This window comes from Chiloscyllium punctatum, chromosome 9 (assembly GCF_047496795.1).
Source record: "Chiloscyllium punctatum isolate Juve2018m chromosome 9, sChiPun1.3, whole genome shotgun sequence".
Lineage (NCBI taxonomy): Eukaryota > Metazoa > Chordata > Chondrichthyes > Orectolobiformes > Hemiscylliidae > Chiloscyllium > Chiloscyllium punctatum.
Window position 1 is genome coordinate 36666701 of NC_092747.1, and position 22044 is coordinate 36688744.

Consider the following 22044-nt stretch of genomic DNA (forward strand, 5'->3'; position numbering starts at 1 on the left):
GAGAAACTTCTTGTGAGTTCCTCTCTGACAGGATGCATAAAATTTATCTCTGTCATTTCTTTATTTCTAATTATAAAGTCTTTTTCTTCCTGTAACGGACTTAATCATTTTCCCTTTTAGATACCTAAAGAAGCTTTTACAATTTGTTTTTCTGTTCATTGCTATTTTTATTTGCATTTAGTTCCTTCTGTATTGATCCATTTCTCAATTCTGCTTTGCTGAGATCCAAAATGATCTCAATCCTTAGGTTTACATCTTCTGTTCGGTAAAAAAGCCTCTTTCTTTATCCTTATCTTTAAGTATCCCTGTTAGCCATAGTTCCTTATTTTGCCTTTTTGTGTACCTTTGCCTCATAGGAATGCATGCTTTTTGAAAGCCAAATAATCAATGAGGGTCTGCACCAGTTATCCTGGGCACTGCCATGGCTCTGACATGCCAGAGAACTCTCAGGTTTGTGCCTCCTTCCAAGGTCCTTCAGCCATACAAAGGTGGCTGCTGGGAGGCAAAGGAACCGCTGTTGACATTTGGATGTGTGCTCTGGTAGAGCTTTGCAGTACAGCCCACAAAGTGTTTTGCATCACTTGTGGCATGCAATACCCTTCACAATTTGATCAAGCAAAGTTTGGCTGTCTTGGATGCAGCTGAAAAGGGGGAGCAACAATAATGTGAGAATGAAGATGAGATGGAGAATCAGGTCATTGATCAGGAGGATACAAGAGAACATGACAGAGGAATGCATCATCGAACCTGAGGAGTCAGGGATAAACTGACTGAATTCCGCTCCCTGGATTCCATGGCCTTGGTGAGATGTGTGCGCAGTGGCAGAGTTAGAATAAGTATGGACTTGAGAGTGTGAGGTAGCAGAGAGAAGATTGTGATACTTGTTTTACAGAGCACAGATCAGACCTCCTTCCTACACTGTTGCAATGTACCACTTCATGCAGGAAACAGCACTGAGCCAGTTGCCATCTGAGTCCAAACTGGCAGTATGTGGAGATATGGCAACCACAGGCAGTTGGCTGAATTAAAGACTGCCAATTCCTACAGGTTCTGTCCACAAAGTGCGGAGTAAATTTTCTTTTTCTTGACTAAATCCCCAAGATCTGATCAGGTGTATCCTAGAACTCTGTGGGAAGCTAGGGAAGTGATTGCTGGGCCTCTTACTAAGATATTTGCATCATCAATAGTCACAGGTGAGGTGCCGGAAGACTGGAGGTTGGCTAACGTGATGTCACTGTTTAAGAAAGGTGGTAAGAAAAAGCCAGGGAAGTACAGACCAGTGAGCCCAACGTCGACGATGGGCAAGTTGTTGGAGGGAATCCTGAGGGACAGGATGTCCTTGTATTTGGAAAGGCAAGGGCTGATGAGGAAAAGCAACATGGCTTTGTGCTTGGAAAATCATGTCACACAAACTTAATTGAGTTTTTTGAAGAAGTAGCAGAGGATTGATAAGCGCAGAATGGTGGACATTATCTATGTGGACTTCAGTAAGGCATTCAACAAGGTTCCTCATGTGAGACTGGTTAGCAAGGTAGATATCATGGAATACAGGGAGAACTAGCCATTTGGATACAGAACTGACTCAAAGGTAGAAGACAGAGGGTGGTGGACCAGTGGAGTGCCACAAGGATCGGTGCTGGGTCCACTACTTTTCATCATTTATATAAATGATCTGGATGTGAGCATAAGAGATATAGTTAGTAGGTTTGCAGGTGACACCAAAATTGGAGGTGTAGTGGTCAGTGAAGAAGGTTACCTCAGATTACAACAGGATTTTGATCAGATGGGCCAATTGGCTGAGAAGTGGCAGATGGAGTTTAATTTAGATAAATGTGACGCGCTGTATTTTGGGAAAGCAAATCTTAGCAGGACTTATACACTTAATGGTAATATCCTGGGAGTGTTGCTGAACAAAGAGACCATGGAGTGCAGGTTCATAGCTCCTTGAAAGTGGAGTCGCAGGTAAATAGGATAGTGAAGGCAGCATTTGGTATGCTTTCCTTTCTTGGTCAAAGTATTGAGTACAGGAGTTGGAGGTCATGTTGCGGCTGTACAGGACATTGGTTAGGCCACTGTTGGAATATTGCGTGCAATTCTGGCCTGTTCCTATCGGAAGGATGTTGTGAAACTTGAAAGGGTTCAAAAAAGATTTACAAGGATGTTGCCAGGGTTGGAGGATTTGAGCTACAGGGAGAGGCTGAACAGGCTGGGGCTGTTTTCCCCGGAGTGGATTGACGGAGGCTGAGGGGTGACCTTGTAGAGATTTATAAAATCATGAGGGGCATGGATAGGATAAATGGACAAAGTCTTTTCCCTGAGGTGGGGGAGTCCAGAACTAGAGGGCATAGGTTTAGAGTGAGAGGGGAAAAATATTAAAAAGAGACCTAAGGGGCAACTTTTTCATGCAGAGCGTGGTGCTTGTGTGGAATGGGCTGCCAGAGGAAGTGGTGGAGGTTGGTACAATTGCAACATTTAAAAGGCATCTGGATGGGTATATGAATAGGAAGGGTTTGGAGGGATATGGGCCAGGTGCTGTCAGGTGGGACTAGATTGGGTTGGGATATCTGGTCGGCATTGACAGGTTGGACCGAAGGGTCTGTTTCCGTATTGTACATCTCTATGACTCTATGTCTTAAATATTAGGGGTCAAGTACCACAGTCTAAGGTGTCCTGGCTTGTACCATCTTAAGTGATGTTTAGCTGCACTTTAAATATGGCACAAGAGATGTGAAAGCTGGGAGGTCTTGCCATATGTACAGACTACCAGCTTTCCAGCCATGTGATTCCCAAGAAAGGTGCTCGAGAACAAGTTGCACAACCAATGAGGTAAGAATTGGACGATTTCGTGAGAAAAATCACTGAGCCATGGTAGGTTGAGCATTTCAAATCTTACTTGGCAAAATGCCAATTGAGAATGTGAATATTCTACCCATTATCAGGCTCAGACAAAACAACTAATACTTAAGGATGTTTCAGAAGAGGTAATTGTGCTGATACCAAATGGAGCTAAGCATGAATTACTGTTTTTCAAAGAGGAGTGGAAAAATTCAGAAGGAATGTTCTCAAATAATTTTAAGAATTTTCATGTAAAGGAATAATTATCCTTTATATTCATTTTGTCTTAAATCTTTTAATGGTGTGCTTTAAAACACTTAACTATTCCAATAGAGTTGCAAGAATCATAACAGCAAATTAGTATTTCTCCAGAAACATAGCTGAATTAGTTACACATATGCTAACAAAGAATTCAACCTTTTGACAAAACAGACTATAATGTTACTAAAGGCATAACTGACCTTAAGTTAATAGAACTTTTGGTGATCTTGTACAGTTAGTGTGATGCCATCAGGGCTCGATCCCTGACCCAAGTATGAGAGCTCATATAAGCTTGCTTCCTTTCCTTGACCCATCCTTTAAGTAATGCCTCTCAAATGACGAGATAATCAATTGTCTCTCTCTAATGGAGATAAATACCTATGGTCTTTCAATAACTGGGGCTAATCACCTTACTTTAGTACCATGGCAATGGCATTGCCTATCATCTATAGGAAGAGCATGTTACTGTCAAGTACTACACAAGCTAGCAGTGGAATGCCAAAGTTATTGCAAATATTAAAATTTTGGAAATTAAGGCTGCCTTTAACAATTATTCATGCTTCGAAACAAAATCATTATTACCAAAATATATGATCCTGGTAGCCAGGACCATATTGTACAAACAATTAAGTCTACGTTCATGCATGTAAAGAATTTTTCCAACGTAATAAAATTCATGAGGTCAATTAATATGCATAATGCAACAAGCTCACGAGTTTCAATGCAGTACAAATGTACTACATGCAGACTGCAACACATCACATAAGCTGCATAATGAGTATCTTACCTGAAGTTCCTAGTTAGCAATATAGAGTTAAAAAAGATACATTAAATATTCAGTTTCAAAGAGATAAATATATATTCATTTTCAATTAAACCAAAAACTTGTGTTTTCACTTTCAACAGAACAGCTGACAAATCCCCATCCGACATTAATGCCTCACATGACATGAATTTAATTTTTTTCGGTTTCAAAATTATGTTAAATTGCCACAGTTTGTTATTAGATATTGCTTTAACTAATTGTTCCTTCAAAAATTGATTAAACTTCTTTGAGGATTTTGCATATTAATGGAAGCTGATGGTCAAGACAAAGGGTTAGATTTTTGCCATGCTGGAGAGATTCTGTGTCAGAACAAAAATGACAGGAACAGTCCAAAATCTCAAGTCACATCCCTGAAAATGATGGGACTGGAGTCAGACTAGGTTTTGCACTTATAGTTCACAGAGGCAGCTGACCACTTCAATCATCAGCTACCTTTATTCAAGTAGAATTATGGTGTCTCTGCAGCTTGAAACGCATATTGTGCGCATTTGCATGATTATTTAAAAAGATAACAATAGATATTTTGTAATCCTTCTTTTAACCATTATGATCCTTTGCTGCCAAAAATGTCTCTATTGCTTCACAGACAATATATTTGCATACTTGAAGCTTCACATGTTAAACAGAGCGAGTGCATAGATTCATTGTGGTATCTATCATGATAGAGAAAATGAGTTTTCTGAAGCAAGACAATTTGAAAATTTGTTGGTGCATTCATTATATTCCTCTTAGAGATATTAACAACATTATTTCTAGCAAAGGATAAACAAGATATGCAGCCAAAGTTAATAACAATGGAAGATCTATTAACTATTCTAGCTTCAAAATAGTCATGTGTTTTCAGCTTTTATTTAATTGTTAGCAGAAGAATATCATTACCCTTATAAGACCATGAGATGCAGGAGCAGAATTAAGCCATTTGGCCCACCAAGTCTGCTCTGCCATTCGATAATGGTGGATCGGTTTCTCAACCCCATTCTCCTAACTTCCTTCCATAACCTTTGATATCCTTACTAGTCAAGAACTCTGTCTTAAATATACTCAATGACTTGACCTCCACAGCCCTCTGTGGCAATGAGTTCTACCGCTTTACCACATTCTGGCTGAAGAAATTTCTACTTATCTCAGTTCTAAAAGGTAGTCCCTTCACTTGGAGGGTGTGCCCATGGGCCCTTGACTCTCCTACTAGTGGAAACATCTTCTCCAGATGTACTCTATCCAGGCCTCTCAGTATTCTATACGTTTCAATCTGATCCAGCCCCATCCTTCTAAACTCCATCAAGTACAGACGCAGAGTCCTCAACTGCTCCTCATATGACAAGCCCTTCATCTCCAAAATCATTGTTGTCAACCTCTTCTGGACCCCTTCCGAGGGCAGTGCATGTTCCTCAGATATGGAGGCCAAAATTGCTCAGAATATTCAAAATGTGATCTAACCAGAGTCTTATACAGCCTCAGCAGTACAACCCTGTTCTTGTATTCTAGCTCTCTCAAAATTAATGCTAACATTACATTTGCCCTGCCAATTGCCAACTTAAACTCCATGTTAACCTGAAGAGGATTCTGAACTAACACTCCCACATTCTTATGTGTTTCAGATTTCCAAAGTCTTTCCCCACTTAGAAAATGTTATCCCCACTTAGTTATGCCTCTATTCTTCATAACAAAGTGCATGACCTCACACTTCCCAACATTATATTCCATCTGCCACATCTTTACCCTCTCTCCTAGCTTGTCCAAGTCCTTGTGCAGTCTCTCCTCTTCCTCAACAGTATACCTGTCCTTCCACCTTTTTGTCATCAGCAAACTTAACAACAACATCCTCATTACTTTGTCTCAATCATTAATGTGAATATCATGTGAATAGTTGCGGTCCCAACACGGATTCCTACGGAACTCCATTATTCACTGGCTGTAATCCTAAAAAAAAGGCCTCTTTATCCTCACTCTTTGCCTTCTGCAATCCTCAATCTATGCCAGTATCTTACCCCCACCATTATAGGCTCTTAGTGAGCAGCCTCCTGTGCAGTACTTTGTCAAAGGCCTTTTGGAAATCCAAATACATCACATCCACTGGCTCTCCTTCATTTAACTTGCTGATTGGCTCCTCAAAGAATTCTATCAGATCTGTCAGGCATGACACCCTCTTGACGAAGCCATGCTGACTCAACTCTATTTTACCAAGCACTTCCAAATACTTGCAATCTCATCTTTAATAATGGACTCTAAAATCTCACCAACAACAAGGTCAGGCTAACTGGCCTATAATTTCCTGTCTCTGTCTCCCTCCCTTCTTGAAATGGGTTTTACGTCATTTTTCAGTTTTCTTGAACCCTCCCTGACTCCAGCAATTCTTGAAGGATCACCACCAATGCCTCTCCAGTCAAGTCAATTATCTCCTTCAGAACCTTGGCATGTTGGCATCCAGTAAGGGTGATTTATCCATCTTCAGACCTTTCAGCTTCTCCAGCATCTTCTCCTTAATAATGGCCACTATAATCACCTCTGCCCACTGACTCTCTTGAAGTTCTTGATATGCTTTTTTGTGTCTTCCACCGTGAAGACTATGCAAAGTAACTATTCATGTCCTCTGCGATTTCTTTGTTCCCCATTACTATTTCTCCAGCCTCACTTTCCAGTTGTCTAATGTCTACTCTTGCCTCTCTCTTACCTTTTACATATCTATTCTTGCATATTACCACCTAGCTTACCGTCATTTTTCATCTTCACCCTCCTTATTGCTTTTTTAGTTATCCTCTGCTGGTTTTTAAAAGGCATACTAATCTTTTGGCACCCCCCCGATCTTCACTACACTGTAAGCTTTTTCTTTTGCTTTTAAGCTGTCCACTATTTCTCTTATCAACCAGAGTTGCCTCATCTTGCCCTTTATTGGGTGAATTTCTGCTGTGCCTCTTGAATTATTCTCAGAATCTCCAGCCATTTCTGCTCCACTTTCTACCCTGCTAGGCTACCCTTCTGATCAGCTCCTCCCTCATGTCTTTGTATTTACCTAATTTTCCCAGTCTACCTACATATCGAAATCCCCCATTTCTTACATGCCTTTTTTACCTCCTGATTTATTTTCTCCCCCACATCCTGTTCATCAGGCTCCCTTTTCTTTTGTATTTCCTCAACTATATCCACACAGATTCTATGCCTTCCAACCCTATATCGCTTCTTGCTATCAATTTAATTTCATTTTTAAAAATATAAACAATACAATCCTGCTCCTCTGTACAATCGCCTGTCCTTTGGATAGGATACTTATCCTTGGATATCTAGTTCCCTGATCAGATCCCCTGGCTGCATTGTTGCTGTGATATCTCTGTTCGAAATATTAACATGTGTCCTCTCCACAAGACTTTCGATTGCAAATTTTAAACAACCTCACCTCTCCATCCTCCAGTTCCACATCCAGGAAGTCAAAATCTCTAAAAACTCTGAACTGTTGTTCACTTGTTGTGTCATCCATATTTTCTTGCTCCCTTTGACCATCTTCTGATGATGACACTAAACTTGCCTGATGTTCAATAAGATCAAGATCTCCGCTTGAGGAGAAAATAACCTAAAACACATATCGCAGTTTAATAGTATTGCCACTGGGTACATTCATACATTTAATAGAATACTTACATAATGTAAAAGAATAAGTACAGATACCCAGGATAAGCATAGGTACCCATAAAACAACAAATCAATTATTTGATTTACTCTACATTATTCCAATGACAATTGTACAAAGAAATAATATCATCCAGATAATACTGTTTCCATTGTAGAACCTTTTCAAACCTTCACGAATCTGACTCGATCAACAGATATATTTACTTGAAAAGTGTTTAAACTCACAACCAGTTAACTTTTACCAATTATCCCACAATAGTTCTAATTACAAATAACAATTTTCACGAAGAGATTTTAAGCCTTATGCTTAATAAATAACTTGATTTTACTTTATGAGACACAATGTTTTTAAGAGTGAAACAAGAGTCAGATATGGTGAAGATTTTAATTGACAGTAACAAAATGTGCCATTCCTAATTGTTACATGTTTTCCAACCAAAACACGTGACAATGTTTTAAGTCTGTTTTCTAAATGCCAAATCATCTTAATATTTCATTATCAGTTTGCAATTTTCATTTGTTGATTGTAAGGGAATAATTACATGAGTAAATCAACATACTTGTATTATTATTTTCACAGACATTTTCAGTATATTTATATAGATGCATATTTTGAATTTATAAAACATGTGACTAGATACATTTGTGACATTTAGACATGTATGTAGAATCCATCCTTTCCTCTTTTTAACTTCTGCAAAAAAACTTGCATGGCTTTCTTAAATCTAAAATGGCTGCTATTAAATTCTAATTTTCCTCCTTTCATTGGTGAAGTCTCCTTCTTGTTTTGGGTCTTGCAACTAACCCCCATTTGTAAAGGGATCAGAATATCTTGTCCCAGGCCTATAACAAAATTATTCTTTGTTGATTGGAAGGTACAGTCAAGAACCTTGGACTAATGTGCCTTCTGAAAGACACATTTCAGTTGATCTCTGAAGATCCATCAGGCAATGAAAGACTACCACACAGAGAATTAGAGAATAGAACATTTCTAAATTCTCCATGATTGAATGTGTTGGTGCTCCACTTCAAGTTTAAGAGGTTTTAGTGCTTGTGCTAAATCACAAATCATGTACAAGTACAGGCAACACAGTGGCTCTGTGGTTAGCACTGTTGCATCTCAGTGTTCGATTCTACCCTCAGAATGAAGTTGTGGAGTTTGCATATTCTCCTAGTGTCCAAATGGGTTTCCCGTGGGTGCTCAGGTTTCCTCCCACAGTCCAAAGATGTGCAGATTAGATGGAATGGCCATACTAAATTGTCCTGTAGTGTCAGGCTAGATGGGTTAGCCATGGGAAATGCAGGGTTTCAGGGTGGGGGTTGGTGGTGGTTTGGGTGGGATGTTCTTTGGAGGATCAGTATGAACTTGATGTGTTGAATGGCTTGCTTCCACACTGTTGGGATTTTATGATTCTATTGAATAAGATTGGATGTATAAAACCCAGAAAGTCAATTTTTTGAAAAATAAACTGACACTACGATTACATGAGTAAATCAACATACTTGTATTATTATTTTCACAGACATTTTCAGTATATTTATATAGATGCATATTTTGAATTTATAAAACATGTGACTAGACAATTTCTAATTCAATATGTCTGATCAAATACACGTGGGAAAATGTTCTTGTTGTTACTTCCTTAATTTTTAACGCTATCCAGACAAAAGTCAACTGTTAATAATCATACATAAGGAACCATTATTTTTGAATACAGAGACAGAAAACATATTTAAAAGTACCAAATTTCACAGGAATGGAAATAATACTGACAGTTGGTTTAGTTTTACAATCAAAAATGTAACAAAAAATATGAAATAATTAATAACAGTACAATTCCTTCCATTAAACTGAATCAATAATTTAAAATTCTTAGTAAAACTTTGAGTATGTCCTCATAACTAAACTTCAACCCTCATTTTCCCAGCGGCATGTGTAGCAATGACAGATATAATAGAAGCATTAGTGAGAAGCTGTCAGTGCGACTGACTTGAATTGAAACAAAACTGGATAGACTAAAAATTAGTTCATCCAGAAAACTATATTTTAAAATCATTTGAAAAATTGTAACATTATCTGTATAAATAAACATTCACATATCCTTTTACAAAACACAATTTTTGAGTAAGTTCAATTCATATTTTCAGACAAAAAAATCTAAATCAAATGACAAACTTGCATATTTGACCTTAAGTGTTTTATAATTTAAGTAGTTTAAGTGTCAATCTTGCATATTTAGCTGTGTTGGTGAGAATTACATAAAAAGCTTTTTAAATTTAAAAATCTATAATTCAAGTGCTTCTTTAATATCTTATGTTTAAATAGATATTCACATAAATAAAGTCATCAACTTACAGAAGGATTTTTGGTTAGGCCTACATCCTGACCACACAACGTAAGCACGTTCACCAATTTTTCTCGTGTTCTTTTCTGTCAAAGAAGACATAGTAAAGTTAAAACAATAGGCAGGAATTTCACTGACTCGAGATGGTTTGGGAACCCTTTGAAAACAGCACTATAGTCTCGATTCTGGGTTTCCCAACCACACACTAAGAGTTTCCAATTCTCGACAGTACCTTTCTTAAGGGTGAGGAGTAGAACTGGTTGCAAGCTTGCAGCAATCACTCTCAACCTGGGAATGACATTGCATGGCATAATCCTTCACATGTTGGACCAGCTTTAGTCATAATTCATTACATTTCAGGAGGTGTTATAAATTATTTTCTGCATGTCTGAATCTTTGAAAGGTAAGTTCAAAAGTTCCTCCTCACACCCCGGTGCCAGGACATAATCTTCATTGCTGAAGGGTGGGTGCCATCTCCAACAAATGTTTAGAGACAGCCACAGGGGTTACCAGGTCTGGAGGTGAATTTAGTGCTGTGGGATTTCATCCCAGTAACAATAACTACCTTCCAGCCTAACATCTGACATCCCATCCCACTTCATAAGCTCCGCCCTTACACACACACACACCCCATGATCTCTCAAGCTGGGCTACGGCAATTCTATGTCTACTATGCACTGTGTAAAAGCAATGGACCAAAGAGTACATAATGGGACTAGGCTGAAAGTACAGGTATCACTCCTGACATTTTCTTGATACCACTGAGCCTGACTGATAGCACTGCTGTCTGATCTCTCCCCTCAAAAACAAAATGTTTATTTACAAGGCCAAGAGGTTTCAAGTGCTTTGCAGTTTCAGCTATTGGAACTTTAAAGGGTCTAGATGATTGAAACTTGTCTTAGGTGATAGTGAAAAGGAGCTTTTTTTAAAAAGCAGAGTAAGGCATCAATAAATGATTAATTTTAAAGCTTCTTTTGCATGTAACTACTACTATGGGCATGTAGGTGCCATATCCCAACATGGCGGTTGATGGGGTGGATGAGGAGGCATTGCATGGCATGAGAGTTTTTATGGAAGTTATAGGCTTGGTATGGGTATGGCAGGGCATGGAGAGTTTGTGGATGGTGATGGGATGTCAGGCGTTAGGCTGTGAAATCCCACAGCACTGAGGTTGGCCTTTTAAACAGCCTGCCTCCATACCTGGTAGCCCCTGTAACTGTCTCTGAACATTCGTTGGGAATGTCTGGCCCAACTTTAGCTGGTAGCCACCCTTCAGCAATGAAGATTATGTCCTTGGGCACATTTTCCCCAAAGAAGGCAGGAAAAGCTGGGAAATGTTCTGACTCTCACTACTCACCTTGATGATGAAACTCCAGTCCAATATGTCACCTACCCATTAATTGTCTCCATAAATATGCAGAGCAATTAAATGACCAGTATACATCATGCAGCATTTCACTTAGATTCAGTTATATCAGAACTTGGGGCTGAATTTTCCTTTTTGTTTTGACAGTGTTCTTTTAAAAGTGAGATTCATAGCAGCTTTCCTCATGCAATCTTCCATTCATCTCAATTGTGCAACTGGCCAATTTGGTGCCCATCTTGTGGAAAAATGTGCTAGAAAAGGCAGGCGTGCTGTCTGAAGTCACAATTTTGTAATATATTTACACCCCACTTGCACACTACTTCAAATTCAACAAGCAAGAACTGCCTTCACACTATGATTCCAGCATTATCTGCAGGCAAGTGGCCCAGAAAGGCAAGTCTGCTCCTTGGTTCACCAACAGGGACTTGGAAGTATTGTTGGACAAGATAATGAAAAGGAGACCAGAGATTTATTTCTGTTCATTGGAAAGGAAGGCACACCACCAGACACAGACAGTGAGACTGAGACAGCAGACCTGTTCAGTATGGTGGAGCAGTGCAGGAAGAAAGATAATACTCTCCACATTCCATAACTTTGAGTACAACCATCTTATCTCTACTATCTCTTGCTAGAGGAACTTTGCATACATATCTCATTATTGCAGGCAGGATTGGCACTTATCCTTCCATACCACTAACCTCTTCTGCTTTCTGTGCTTCCTACTCACTCAAAAGGGGTCACTTTACCATCTGTCCTGCAGCACCTCCAACTGCTCTTCCATGCACTGTCATCATTCTCAATCCCTCTCTGTGTCTCACTGCAGAAAGAAATTGGTCCACCTCCAGAATGATAACTCTATGACACCCCTACTGACTGACTGTAATGCCTGGGGTGGTTGCACTTGATCTGCAGGATTAACAGTGGTCAACCTGTGGATTGGAATTGGACAAGCCCCTTGACTTACTTGATGGTAAACCTAACTGACTATAGTCCCTCTTAACCCTATTATTGACCAGCCCCCTTTGACTTTACATGTATTCATTTGGTTGAAGTATGTGCAATATTTTTGCCATGTAAGTTGTAGGCACATGCTATAATTGTGACACTAACATAGAATGGTGCCATATAGCACAGGGTTCAGTGCTGGGGCCGCAGCTGTTCATGTTATATATTAATGATCTGGATGAAGGGAGTGGGGGCAATCTAGCGAAGTTTGCCGATGATACGAAGTTAGGTGGACAGGCAGGTAATACTGAGGAAGTGGGGAGGCTGCAGAAGGATCTAGACAGTTTGGGAGAGTGGTCCAGGAAATGGCTGATGAAGTTCAATGTGAGCAAATGCGAGGTCTTGCACTTTGGAAAAAAGAATACAAGCATAGACTACTTTCTAAACGGTGAGTAAATTCATAAAGCCAAAGTACAAAGGGATCTGGGAGTGCTAGTCAAGGATTCTCTAAAGGTAAACATGCAGGTTGAATCCGTGTTTAAGAAAGCAAATGCAATGTTGTCATTTATCTCAAGAGGGTTGGAATATAAAAGCAGCGATGTGCTACTGAGACTTTATAAAGCTCTGGTTAGGCCCCATTTGGAGTACTGTGTTCAGTTTTGGGCCCCACACCTCAGGAGGGACATACTGGCACTGGAGCGTGTCCAGCGGAGATTCACACGGATGATCCCTGGAATGGTAGGTCTAACATACGAGGAATGGCTGAGGATCCTGGGATTGTACTCATTGGAGTTTAGAAGGTTAAGGGGAGATCTAATAGAAACTTACAAGATAATACATGGCTTGGAAAGGGTGGACACTAAGAAATTGTCCCGTTAGGCGAGGAGACTAGGATCCGTGGACACAGCCTTAGAATTAGAGGGGGTCAATTCAGAACAGAAATGCGGAGACATTTCTTCAGCCAGAGAGTGGTGGGTCTGTGGAATTCATTGCCGCGGAGTGCAGTGGAGGCCGGGACGCTAAATGTCTTCAAGCCAGAGATTGATAAATTCTTGATGTCACAAGGAATTAAGGGCTACGGGGAGAATGCGGGTAAGTGGAGTTGAAATGCCCATCAGCCATGATTAAATGGCGGAGTGGACTCGATGGGCCGAATGGCCTTACTTCTACTCCTATGTCTTATGGTCTATAGCAGTATATCCACCTATTTGATTGCTCTAAACTGTGACATGCTGCCACCTCTCCTTATGAACTAAAAAGCAATCCAAGCCACAAAGACTGGCAGCCTCCAAATAAATTCAAGATAGGTTTGTGATGTATAAAATTATGAGGGGCACAAATTGGGTAAATAGGTAAGAGATTTTCTCCTTGGTGGGGCGTTTAATGAGCGACAACATTTTAAGGTAAGGGACTGGCGGTTGAGAGGGAATGTGAAGATATGATGGGAATATGGAACCCACTGCCTGCAATGGTATTAGAGGCAGAAACCTTCATAACATTTGAAAAATGTTTAGATGTGCACTTGCAATGGCAAGTCTTACAAAGCCTATGGATCAAGTGCTGGAAAATGGGATTACAACAGTTCAGTGATTGTTTTTGATCAGAATAGACTCAATCATCCAAAGGGCCTTTCTCTGTGCTGCAGACCTCTACGACACTAGAAGTAAGCACTAAGAATTGAAGCTAAGAGACATAATATGCATTTGTGTTGATGCATGACATGCATGTCTGTTCTTGATTGCAATGCAACCTGACAGAAGCATGCAAGTCATAAGAGTCCCTAGCTCCAAACTGAAGTCCTAGAGGGCTAAGAAATGTGTGGGTTGATCTGAGAGTAATGATATGCTGAGACTGGTGGTTTGTCAGTGTTGTCTTACTTGGATAAAGGGTTGAGGAGTATGGTGTCCATAGAACATGCAGTGACATTGTGATGAAGATGGAGTTTAATGAAGGCCAGTGTATCAAGTAGGGTATTGCTCTGACTTCCATGTAGAGAATTGCTGGTATTAGTTTTTCAATGGGGAGGATAATTGGTAGCTATGTAGAAATGAAGTGCATTGAGCTTATGAGATGCAAATACATTGAAATAAGGTAGATACCCCTCAATTGTAAATTCATTTTCTTGACATTCAGATCCTATCTTTTTTTCATCTTGTCAGAATTTCTCACATTTCCCACCATTTTATAGGCTGCTCAAGAGACCAGAAAAGGTCATCCATTGAAGGTGGATGTAACACAAAGTCGGTTGAATATGTGAAACGTACCTGGGAGAACTGGGGTCTCTTCCAGCTCACAGGGACCAAAACATTTGAATTAGAGCTCGATGAGGTAGATGAAGTGCTTCGAGTGACTGCTATTGTCCTCGGTTTTCCATCCCTCCCAGATGGACCATGAAGATCATCATAATTTCTTCCAATCACGGGAGTCTCCAAAAAAGCAAGAAAAATGTACAATCTGATCCCACAAATCACTATTGAACTAACTCTAATTTCTATGTTCATTTAAAGGAAAGCTATAAAATAAGTTGGTCTTATCCAACAATATCTCAGATACTTTAGATCTCTACTCAATATTTGATGGCATTGGACAACAGGCAATGTTTAACATGGATACAACACAACCTATCATCAAAACAGAAACAATTTTAAAGCTTTCCAATAATGGAAATTACAGCATTAACAATATTTAACCGAAGTAGTTTTTATTTTCATGACTAGGAAATAACCATTATATACTCTGCTATTTGTTAGCTAAAACTATTTTGAGAGATAATTGCTTGATATATTACTGAATTTTTCAACAATACAATTTTCAGTTCAATATGCATGTCTGTTCTTGAATGCAATGCAACCTGACAGAAGCATGCAAGTCATAAGAGTCCCTAGCTCCAAACTGAAGTCCTAGAGGGCTAAGAAATGTGTGGGTTGATCTGAGAGTAATGATATGGTGAGACTGGTGGTTTGTCAGTGTTGTCTTACTTGGATAAAGAGTTGAATTGGAGAACAAATTTAGGTCTATGAAATTTGTATTGGTTTATTCCAAGACTATGGGATTGAATGATTTCAGTTGAAAATAAAATCAAGAAAAGTGACAAATGAAAATGTTTCCAGTACTTTTTTCTCTTAGAGATATACAGTTTTTTAAAAGAAATTTTTACTATAGTTATTAACCTCATTGTGTTGATTATATACAGCAATAAACGTTTTTCATGTTCCATGGATCTGGAAAAAGAGATGTGATTTTAAAAATCCCATTTGGCTTCTTTTTCCTTCCAGATAAAATAATTTATTCCACATTGCAATGTATGATTAAATATAGTATTGCTTTCTTCAGTAATATATTAAGGTTAATTAAAAACAGCATATAATGAAATAGTTGTAATCTTGTTCCCACTGGCCATGGACCCATAACACAAAAAACATGTCCTTAATTAGCATTAAATACTAAATTTACTTAGAAAGATTGTTGGGATGGGAAATAAGTAAACAAGGTTTCTACCACACTACAGTGAAGTAACAATGGTAGAATAGGAATAGCTTCAAGGAATATATCAGCAAAATACAACAACTTAATTTCTTAATTTAAGAAATATTCAAGCGCTCTTAATTGATCCAAATCAGGCAAAAATGAATGCGGAGCCAGAAATGGGATAATAAACATAGTATTTGGTCAAAGAAATGGATTGTTAGGAAGATGAAAGGAAAGCAGAGAAGCGGAGAAATTTAGGGAAGGAACTTCAATAGCATGGCCATCAATGATGGGATGAAGAAAGGAGGGTGTTGTAGGAACAGATAGTTCAGGATAGTGAGGAGGGTATCAATTCATTGGAGTTGACTGGAATTCATTCTTGTTCTACTACAGAGAAAATTATTGGTCTCTAATAAATATTTAAAAGTTATTTTTTATTCTTAATATTTTACATGGTACAAATTACTGATAAAGTTATTAGAAGAAAATAAATAAAAAGCAACAGAAGTAGTGAATGATGTAATTAAAACAATATAACCCAGGACAAATAAATTTGTGGCAAGTATTTGAAGTTTGAGAAGCTTTGCCTCAGAGTTTATGAGCTGGAGCATGAACTTCAGACACTGCAACACAAACATAGAACATTAAAGCACAGTACAGGCTCTTCAGCCCTCAATGTTGCACTGACCTGTGAAACCAATCTGAAGCCCATCTAACCTATACTATTCCATTTTCATCCATATGTTTATCCAATGACTATTTAAATGCCCTTAAAATTAGTGAGTCAACATCATAAGGTTGAAGTGGTCGGCTACAGGGCAGTGTGGTTGTTTGATGCATGTGTCCCGGAGATGTTCCCTAAACCATTCCATAAGTTGTCGTCCTGTCTCCCCAATATAGAGGAGACCACATCGAGAGCAACGGACACAGGAGATAAGGTGTTTGGATGTGCAGGAAAATCTCTGTTGGATTTGGGGCCTTGGAGGTGAGGGGCTAGGTACGGGCACAGGTTTTACACCTTTTGCAGTGGAGGGAAAGTGCCAGAAGTGGAGGGTAGGTTGGTGGGTAGCGTGGACCTAACAAGGGAGTCGCAGAGGGTATGGTCTCTGTGGAATGCTGGTAGTGGTGGGGAGGGAAATATATTTCTGCTGGTGGGGTCTGTCTGTAGGTAGCGGAAATGGCGGGGGATGATGCATTGAATCCAGAGATTGTGGGGTGGAAGGTGAGGACCAGGGGTGTTCTATCCTTGTTGCAGTTGGAAGGGTGGGGTTCAAGGGCAGAGGTACACTAGAGTCCTCTTAATTAATCTTGTCCTGTTATGAAGGGCTTATGCCTGAAACGTTGACTCTCCTACTCCATGGATGCTGCCTGACCTGCTGTGCTTTTCCAGTGCCACACTTTTTGACACTAAGTGCGAATAAGATACTTCTCTTGGATGGAGAGTCTAGAATGATGTGGGACATTAAAAATAACGAGGATGCCAATTAGGTCTAAGATTAGGAGAAACCTTTATAATCTAAGGGTTGTGAACCTTTGGAATTCTCCACCACAGAAGGCAATGCAAGTTCAGTCTTTCAGTATGTTTAAGATAGAAATTGATAGGTTTCTGAATACCATGTGCATACAAGAGTTATACTGATGGGGTGGGGAAAGAGATTTGAAGTGTTTGATCAACTATGATCACATTGAATGATGGGGAAACTTATGGCCTAAACGGTCTTCTCCTGTTCCTATCAAGCAAAAAGCATTTTTAAAATGCAGTGAAAAAGGTGGAGATCTGGAAAAGTAGACGAAAGCTATCACTAGTCAGATTGGGCAACAGGCCGCTTTACAATAATCATCATATGGGACAAAGTTCAGAAGAAACAGCTTTGGATGTTTGTGAAAGAGATGATGATAATCAATGCAGAAGAGCAGGTTAAGTTAGACTTGTATTGTATAACAGGACTAAGAGAAAGTGAGGACTGCAGATGCTGAAGATCAGAGTTGAAAACTGTGGCGCTGGAAAAGCACAGCAGGTCAAGCAGCACCCTAGGAGCTGGAGAGTCAACATTTCAGGCATAAGCCCTTCATAATAGGACAAGATTACTTAATGAGCTCAGAATTAAGGTACCCATAGGTAACAGCAATCACAGCATGATTGAATTTTACATCCAGTTTGAAAGGGAAAAGACTGGGGCCAAAATTGGTATTTCAGACTTTAATACAGACAACTATATGGCCATGAAGGCTGAGTTAGCTGAAATCGACAGGCATACTAGACTAGGAAACAGATCAAAAGAGACACAGTGGGAGCTAGGGAAAGCATCATACTTAAGTCAAAAGTATCTGTGCCGATGTAAGTGGTAGCCAGATAACTGGATGCACTATAAAGAATGATTAAAGGAGTAATCAGGAAAAAGAAATTACCATGAAAGTGAAAGGTGGTTGAAAATGTAAAAATAGATAACTACAAGTTTCAACAGGTATTTAAAAAAATCAGAAAAGTAAAGTGAGTGTTGGTCCTTTTGGGAGTAAGAATGAGCAATTAACAGTAAATCATAGGAAGTGGCAGATGAATGTTACTAAATATTTTGCATCAGTATTGGCTGTAAAGGAAACAAAACATTTCTGTAATAGGTATAAATCCAGAGGTGGAGGGGAGAGAGAGGTTTACCAAAATTGCAATTATGACAGAAGAGGTACTACTCAAACTGATGGAACTGTGGGCTGACAAGTTTCTGGACCCAGCTGCACTTCAGCCAAGGGTCTTAAAATAGATTTAAAAACAGAAATTACTGGAAAAGCTCAGCAGGTCTGGCTCTGTGGAGAGAAATTACAGTTAACATTTCGGGTCAAGTGACCCTTCCTCAGAACTTCCTCCTGTTAAAATAGATTGCTTTAGAGACAAATATTTTCAAAATTCCACAGATTCAGAAAAGCTGCCATTGGATGGAAAGTAGTAAAAAGAATTCCTCCTCAAGAAGGAATGGAGGCAGAAAACAATTGCTTGATATCTGTCATCGGAAAGGTGTTAGAATTGATGATTAAAGAGATAATAGCTGCATACTTTGAAAACCTCAAGGTAATCAGGAAGAGACAGCCTGGTTTTATCAAAGGGAAATCACGTTTAATCAACTTTGGAATTATTTAATAGAGTAACATATAATATGGATAAAGATGAGCCTGTAGACAAGTATTCTTGGATTTCTAAGTGGCTTCTGGTGAGCTGCCACTCAAAGACTTATTGCAGAAAATCAAAGCTCATGCGTTATGGGGTAACATGTAAACATGGATAGCAGATTGGCTAGATGGTAGAAAACAGAGATTATACATAGGTGGTACTTTGGAGAAAGTGAGGACTGCAGATGCTGGAGATTAGAGTCGAGAGTGTGGTGCTGGAAAAGCACAACAGGTCAGGCAGCATCTGAAGAGCAGGAAAATCAACGTTTCAGACAAAAGCCCTTCATCACAAATGAGCTGGGAGCCTCAGGGGTGGAGAGATAAATAGGAGGGGGTGGTGCTGAGGGGGAGGTAGCTGAGAATGCAATAGAAAGATGGAGGTGGGGGTAATGGTGATAGGTTGGAGGGGAGGGTGAAGGGGAAGGAAGATGGACAGGTGGGACAGGTCATGAGGGCGGTGCCAAGTTGGAAGGTTGGAACTGGGATAAGGTGGGGGGGTATGAGGAAACTGGTGAAATCCACATTGATGCCCAGTGGTTGGAGGGTCCCAAGGCAGAAGATAAGGCTTTGTGTGATTGGCAGGATGTGATTCATGGAGTCTGTGCTCAGTTGGGGTCTCAACCTTTTACCATTTAGGTAATTGACTTAGACGAGAGGAGCAAAGGGTTGGTAGCTAAATTTGCAGAGAACACCAAGCTAGATCAGGAGTTATGTTGTGTAGGAAATAAGGAAGTTACAGCTGATATGGATAGTTTGAGTGAGCAAAAATCTGGAGTTAGAGTATAACATAGTAAAATGTGAAGTTGTTGACTTTGGTAGGAAGAATAAAAAAGCAGAATATTACCTCATTAGAGACTCACTGCAGAAATCCAAGGTGCCAAGAGATTTATGTGCTCTGGGGCATGAGTCATAAAAAAATTATATCCAGGTACTATTCATCATCGGGAAGGATATGGGATGCTACCCTTTATTATGAGAGGAATTGAACATCAAAGTTAAACAAAGGATGTTTGGCTTCAGTAATGCAAGGCATGGGTGAGACCACATCTCAAACGCTTTTGTGCAGTTTTGGTCTTCTTATTTAAGCGGAGATGCAATTGCATTTGAAGCAGTTCTGGCATGGTTTACAGATTGATACCTAGAATGAGTGTGTTGTCTCATGAGGAATGGGTTGGACAAGCTGGGGCCATTTCCACTGGAGTTTAGAAGAATGAGGGGTGACCTGATTTATGCATATAAGATCCTAAAAAGGTCTTAACAAGTGAAGGTGGAAACAATATTTTCTCTGTGATCAGTACAGAACTAGGGGGCACTGTCTTAAAACTAGACATCAACCTTTTAGGGTAGAGATAAGGAGACTATTGTTTTCCTCTGAGATTGAGACACTTTGGAACTCTGCCTCAGCAATCCGTGGAGGCAGGGTCATTGAATATTTTTAAGATAGAGGTGAATAGTTTTTTTGTTAGGCAGGGGAATTAGGGGTTATTAAGGGCAGGCAAGAACACAACAGATCAGCTATGAACTTACTAAATGGCACAGCAAACTTGAGAGGTTAAATGATCCACTTCTACTCCTACTTTGTATGTTCATATGGAAGTTGGAAGGATAAAGAAAATATAGTGAGAACAAAAGGGAAAAAAACAAGAGTGGATTTAAACACAAAGATAAACATTTTAAATTGGAAATATTGAGGGACTGGCACCAACGTAGCTCAAGAGGAACATAAATTTTGAATGGGTTCATGAAAAGTTGTGAATAGGCAGCCAGCAGGGAAACTTTGGAATAATCAAGTCTGCAGATGACAAAGGCATGGATGTTTATTTCAAGTGGGGTGGGATGAGGTAGGGCACAGTTGTATGATGTTATGCAGGTGGAAGCAGTTTTGTAGTAGAAAGGACGTGATGTCAGAAGAGGAGCTCATGGACACAAAATACCTCAGAAATATCAAAATGAAACTCCAGTGTCTTCCCTGGTAATTCCTTTGAAGTGTTTTTCCACATTCGATGCATATCCACTTGAGGTGGCTCACTATGCTGATTAGATGGTAGGACCAGACTTGCAGACCGACAGACTACTAACTTAAGAATGTTTAAGGCTTCTTTCCAGTGGGCACTCTGTAAATGCAAAGTAAACATTAGTTAATCAAAATTTTATAAAATTACACATGATCACCAGATCTGTAATCTAAACTGGTATAACGCTGACAGCTTTTCCATTTTAATTAATTGTTCATATGTCAATTTGTGTTGTGTATTTTTCCTCGGCAATTTTCTCTATTTCAGTCCCTTTCTGCAATGGCAGTTTAAATCATTCATCAAAAACAGACAGGAACTTCAAACCTGCATATTCAAACCTGCAGCCTCTAGCAGCAAGAACAACAAGGCAACAGGTGCATAGCAGCACTACCACCTGTAAGTTCTTCGCCAAGCCATACAACATCCTGATGTAGAAATGTGTTACTATTCCTTCACTGAGTTCCCAAAAATCTTGGAACTCTTTTCCCAACTGTACTATGGATGTACCTACAACTCAAGCAGCAGTTCAAGAAAGCAGCTCACTACCACTTCTCAAGAGAAATTAGAGATGGGCAACAAATCCTGGCCTAGCCAACGTGTTGAGCCTCCCACGAGCAATTAAAAAAAATGTGCAAAAGTGAGTGTGAATGTCAATTTTCTGAATATTGTGCATGTGTAGTTGGCGAGATTAAGGCCTTGGGAAGGTGTCCAATGAAAGGCACAGTAACCTTAAAAACATTGTTGTCTAGTGCTTAATTTATATAACCACAGCTTTGACTAATATTTTCATGAGCTTCAAGACTGTCACAATTTAATTAGATCTGAGGACAAACTATGTAGATTTGCAGTTACAATTCTTAGAATTATTTAGCTACTCTAATGGATGGGAGTCAATTTCCCTACCCAAGTCATGAAGTTCTCAATGACATACTTGGAATCCAACTGCTATATTCATGCTGGCTAAATAAGGAACTTGCTAGGGATTTCCCATTAGGTACAGTTTAAAAAAAAAATCTAGGGGCTCCTGAGACACAGTGATAGAGTCCCTACCTCTGAACCAGGAGATCTGGATTCAAGTCTGACCTGCTCCAGAGGTGTGAATTAACATCTCTGAATAGGTATGATTAAAAATAAGTCTAAAAATAAGGTCAAGACCAAAAGAGAACATTTAATAGCAAGTATTTACATCACTTTATG

At 39.4% G+C, this 22044-nt stretch overlaps 1 protein-coding gene across 6 annotated transcripts in view; it reads right to left on the bottom strand.

The window, feature by feature from the left end:
* Positions 1-22044, bottom strand: part of LOC140481292 (protein furry homolog) — a 412478-nt gene that overhangs the window by 47137 nt on the left and 343297 nt on the right. For all 6 annotated transcript variants that reach the window (XM_072577249.1, XM_072577246.1, XM_072577244.1 and 3 more), the window contains exons 48-51: positions 20767-20946; positions 14467-14628; positions 9903-9977; positions 7314-7487 (exon numbers count right to left, since the gene is read on the bottom strand). In XM_072577249.1, coding sequence (XP_072433350.1) covers positions 7314-7487; positions 9903-9977; positions 14467-14628; positions 20767-20946 — 591 coding nt within the window. The remainder of the gene's footprint in view (positions 1-7313; positions 7488-9902; positions 9978-14466; positions 14629-20766; positions 20947-22044) is intronic.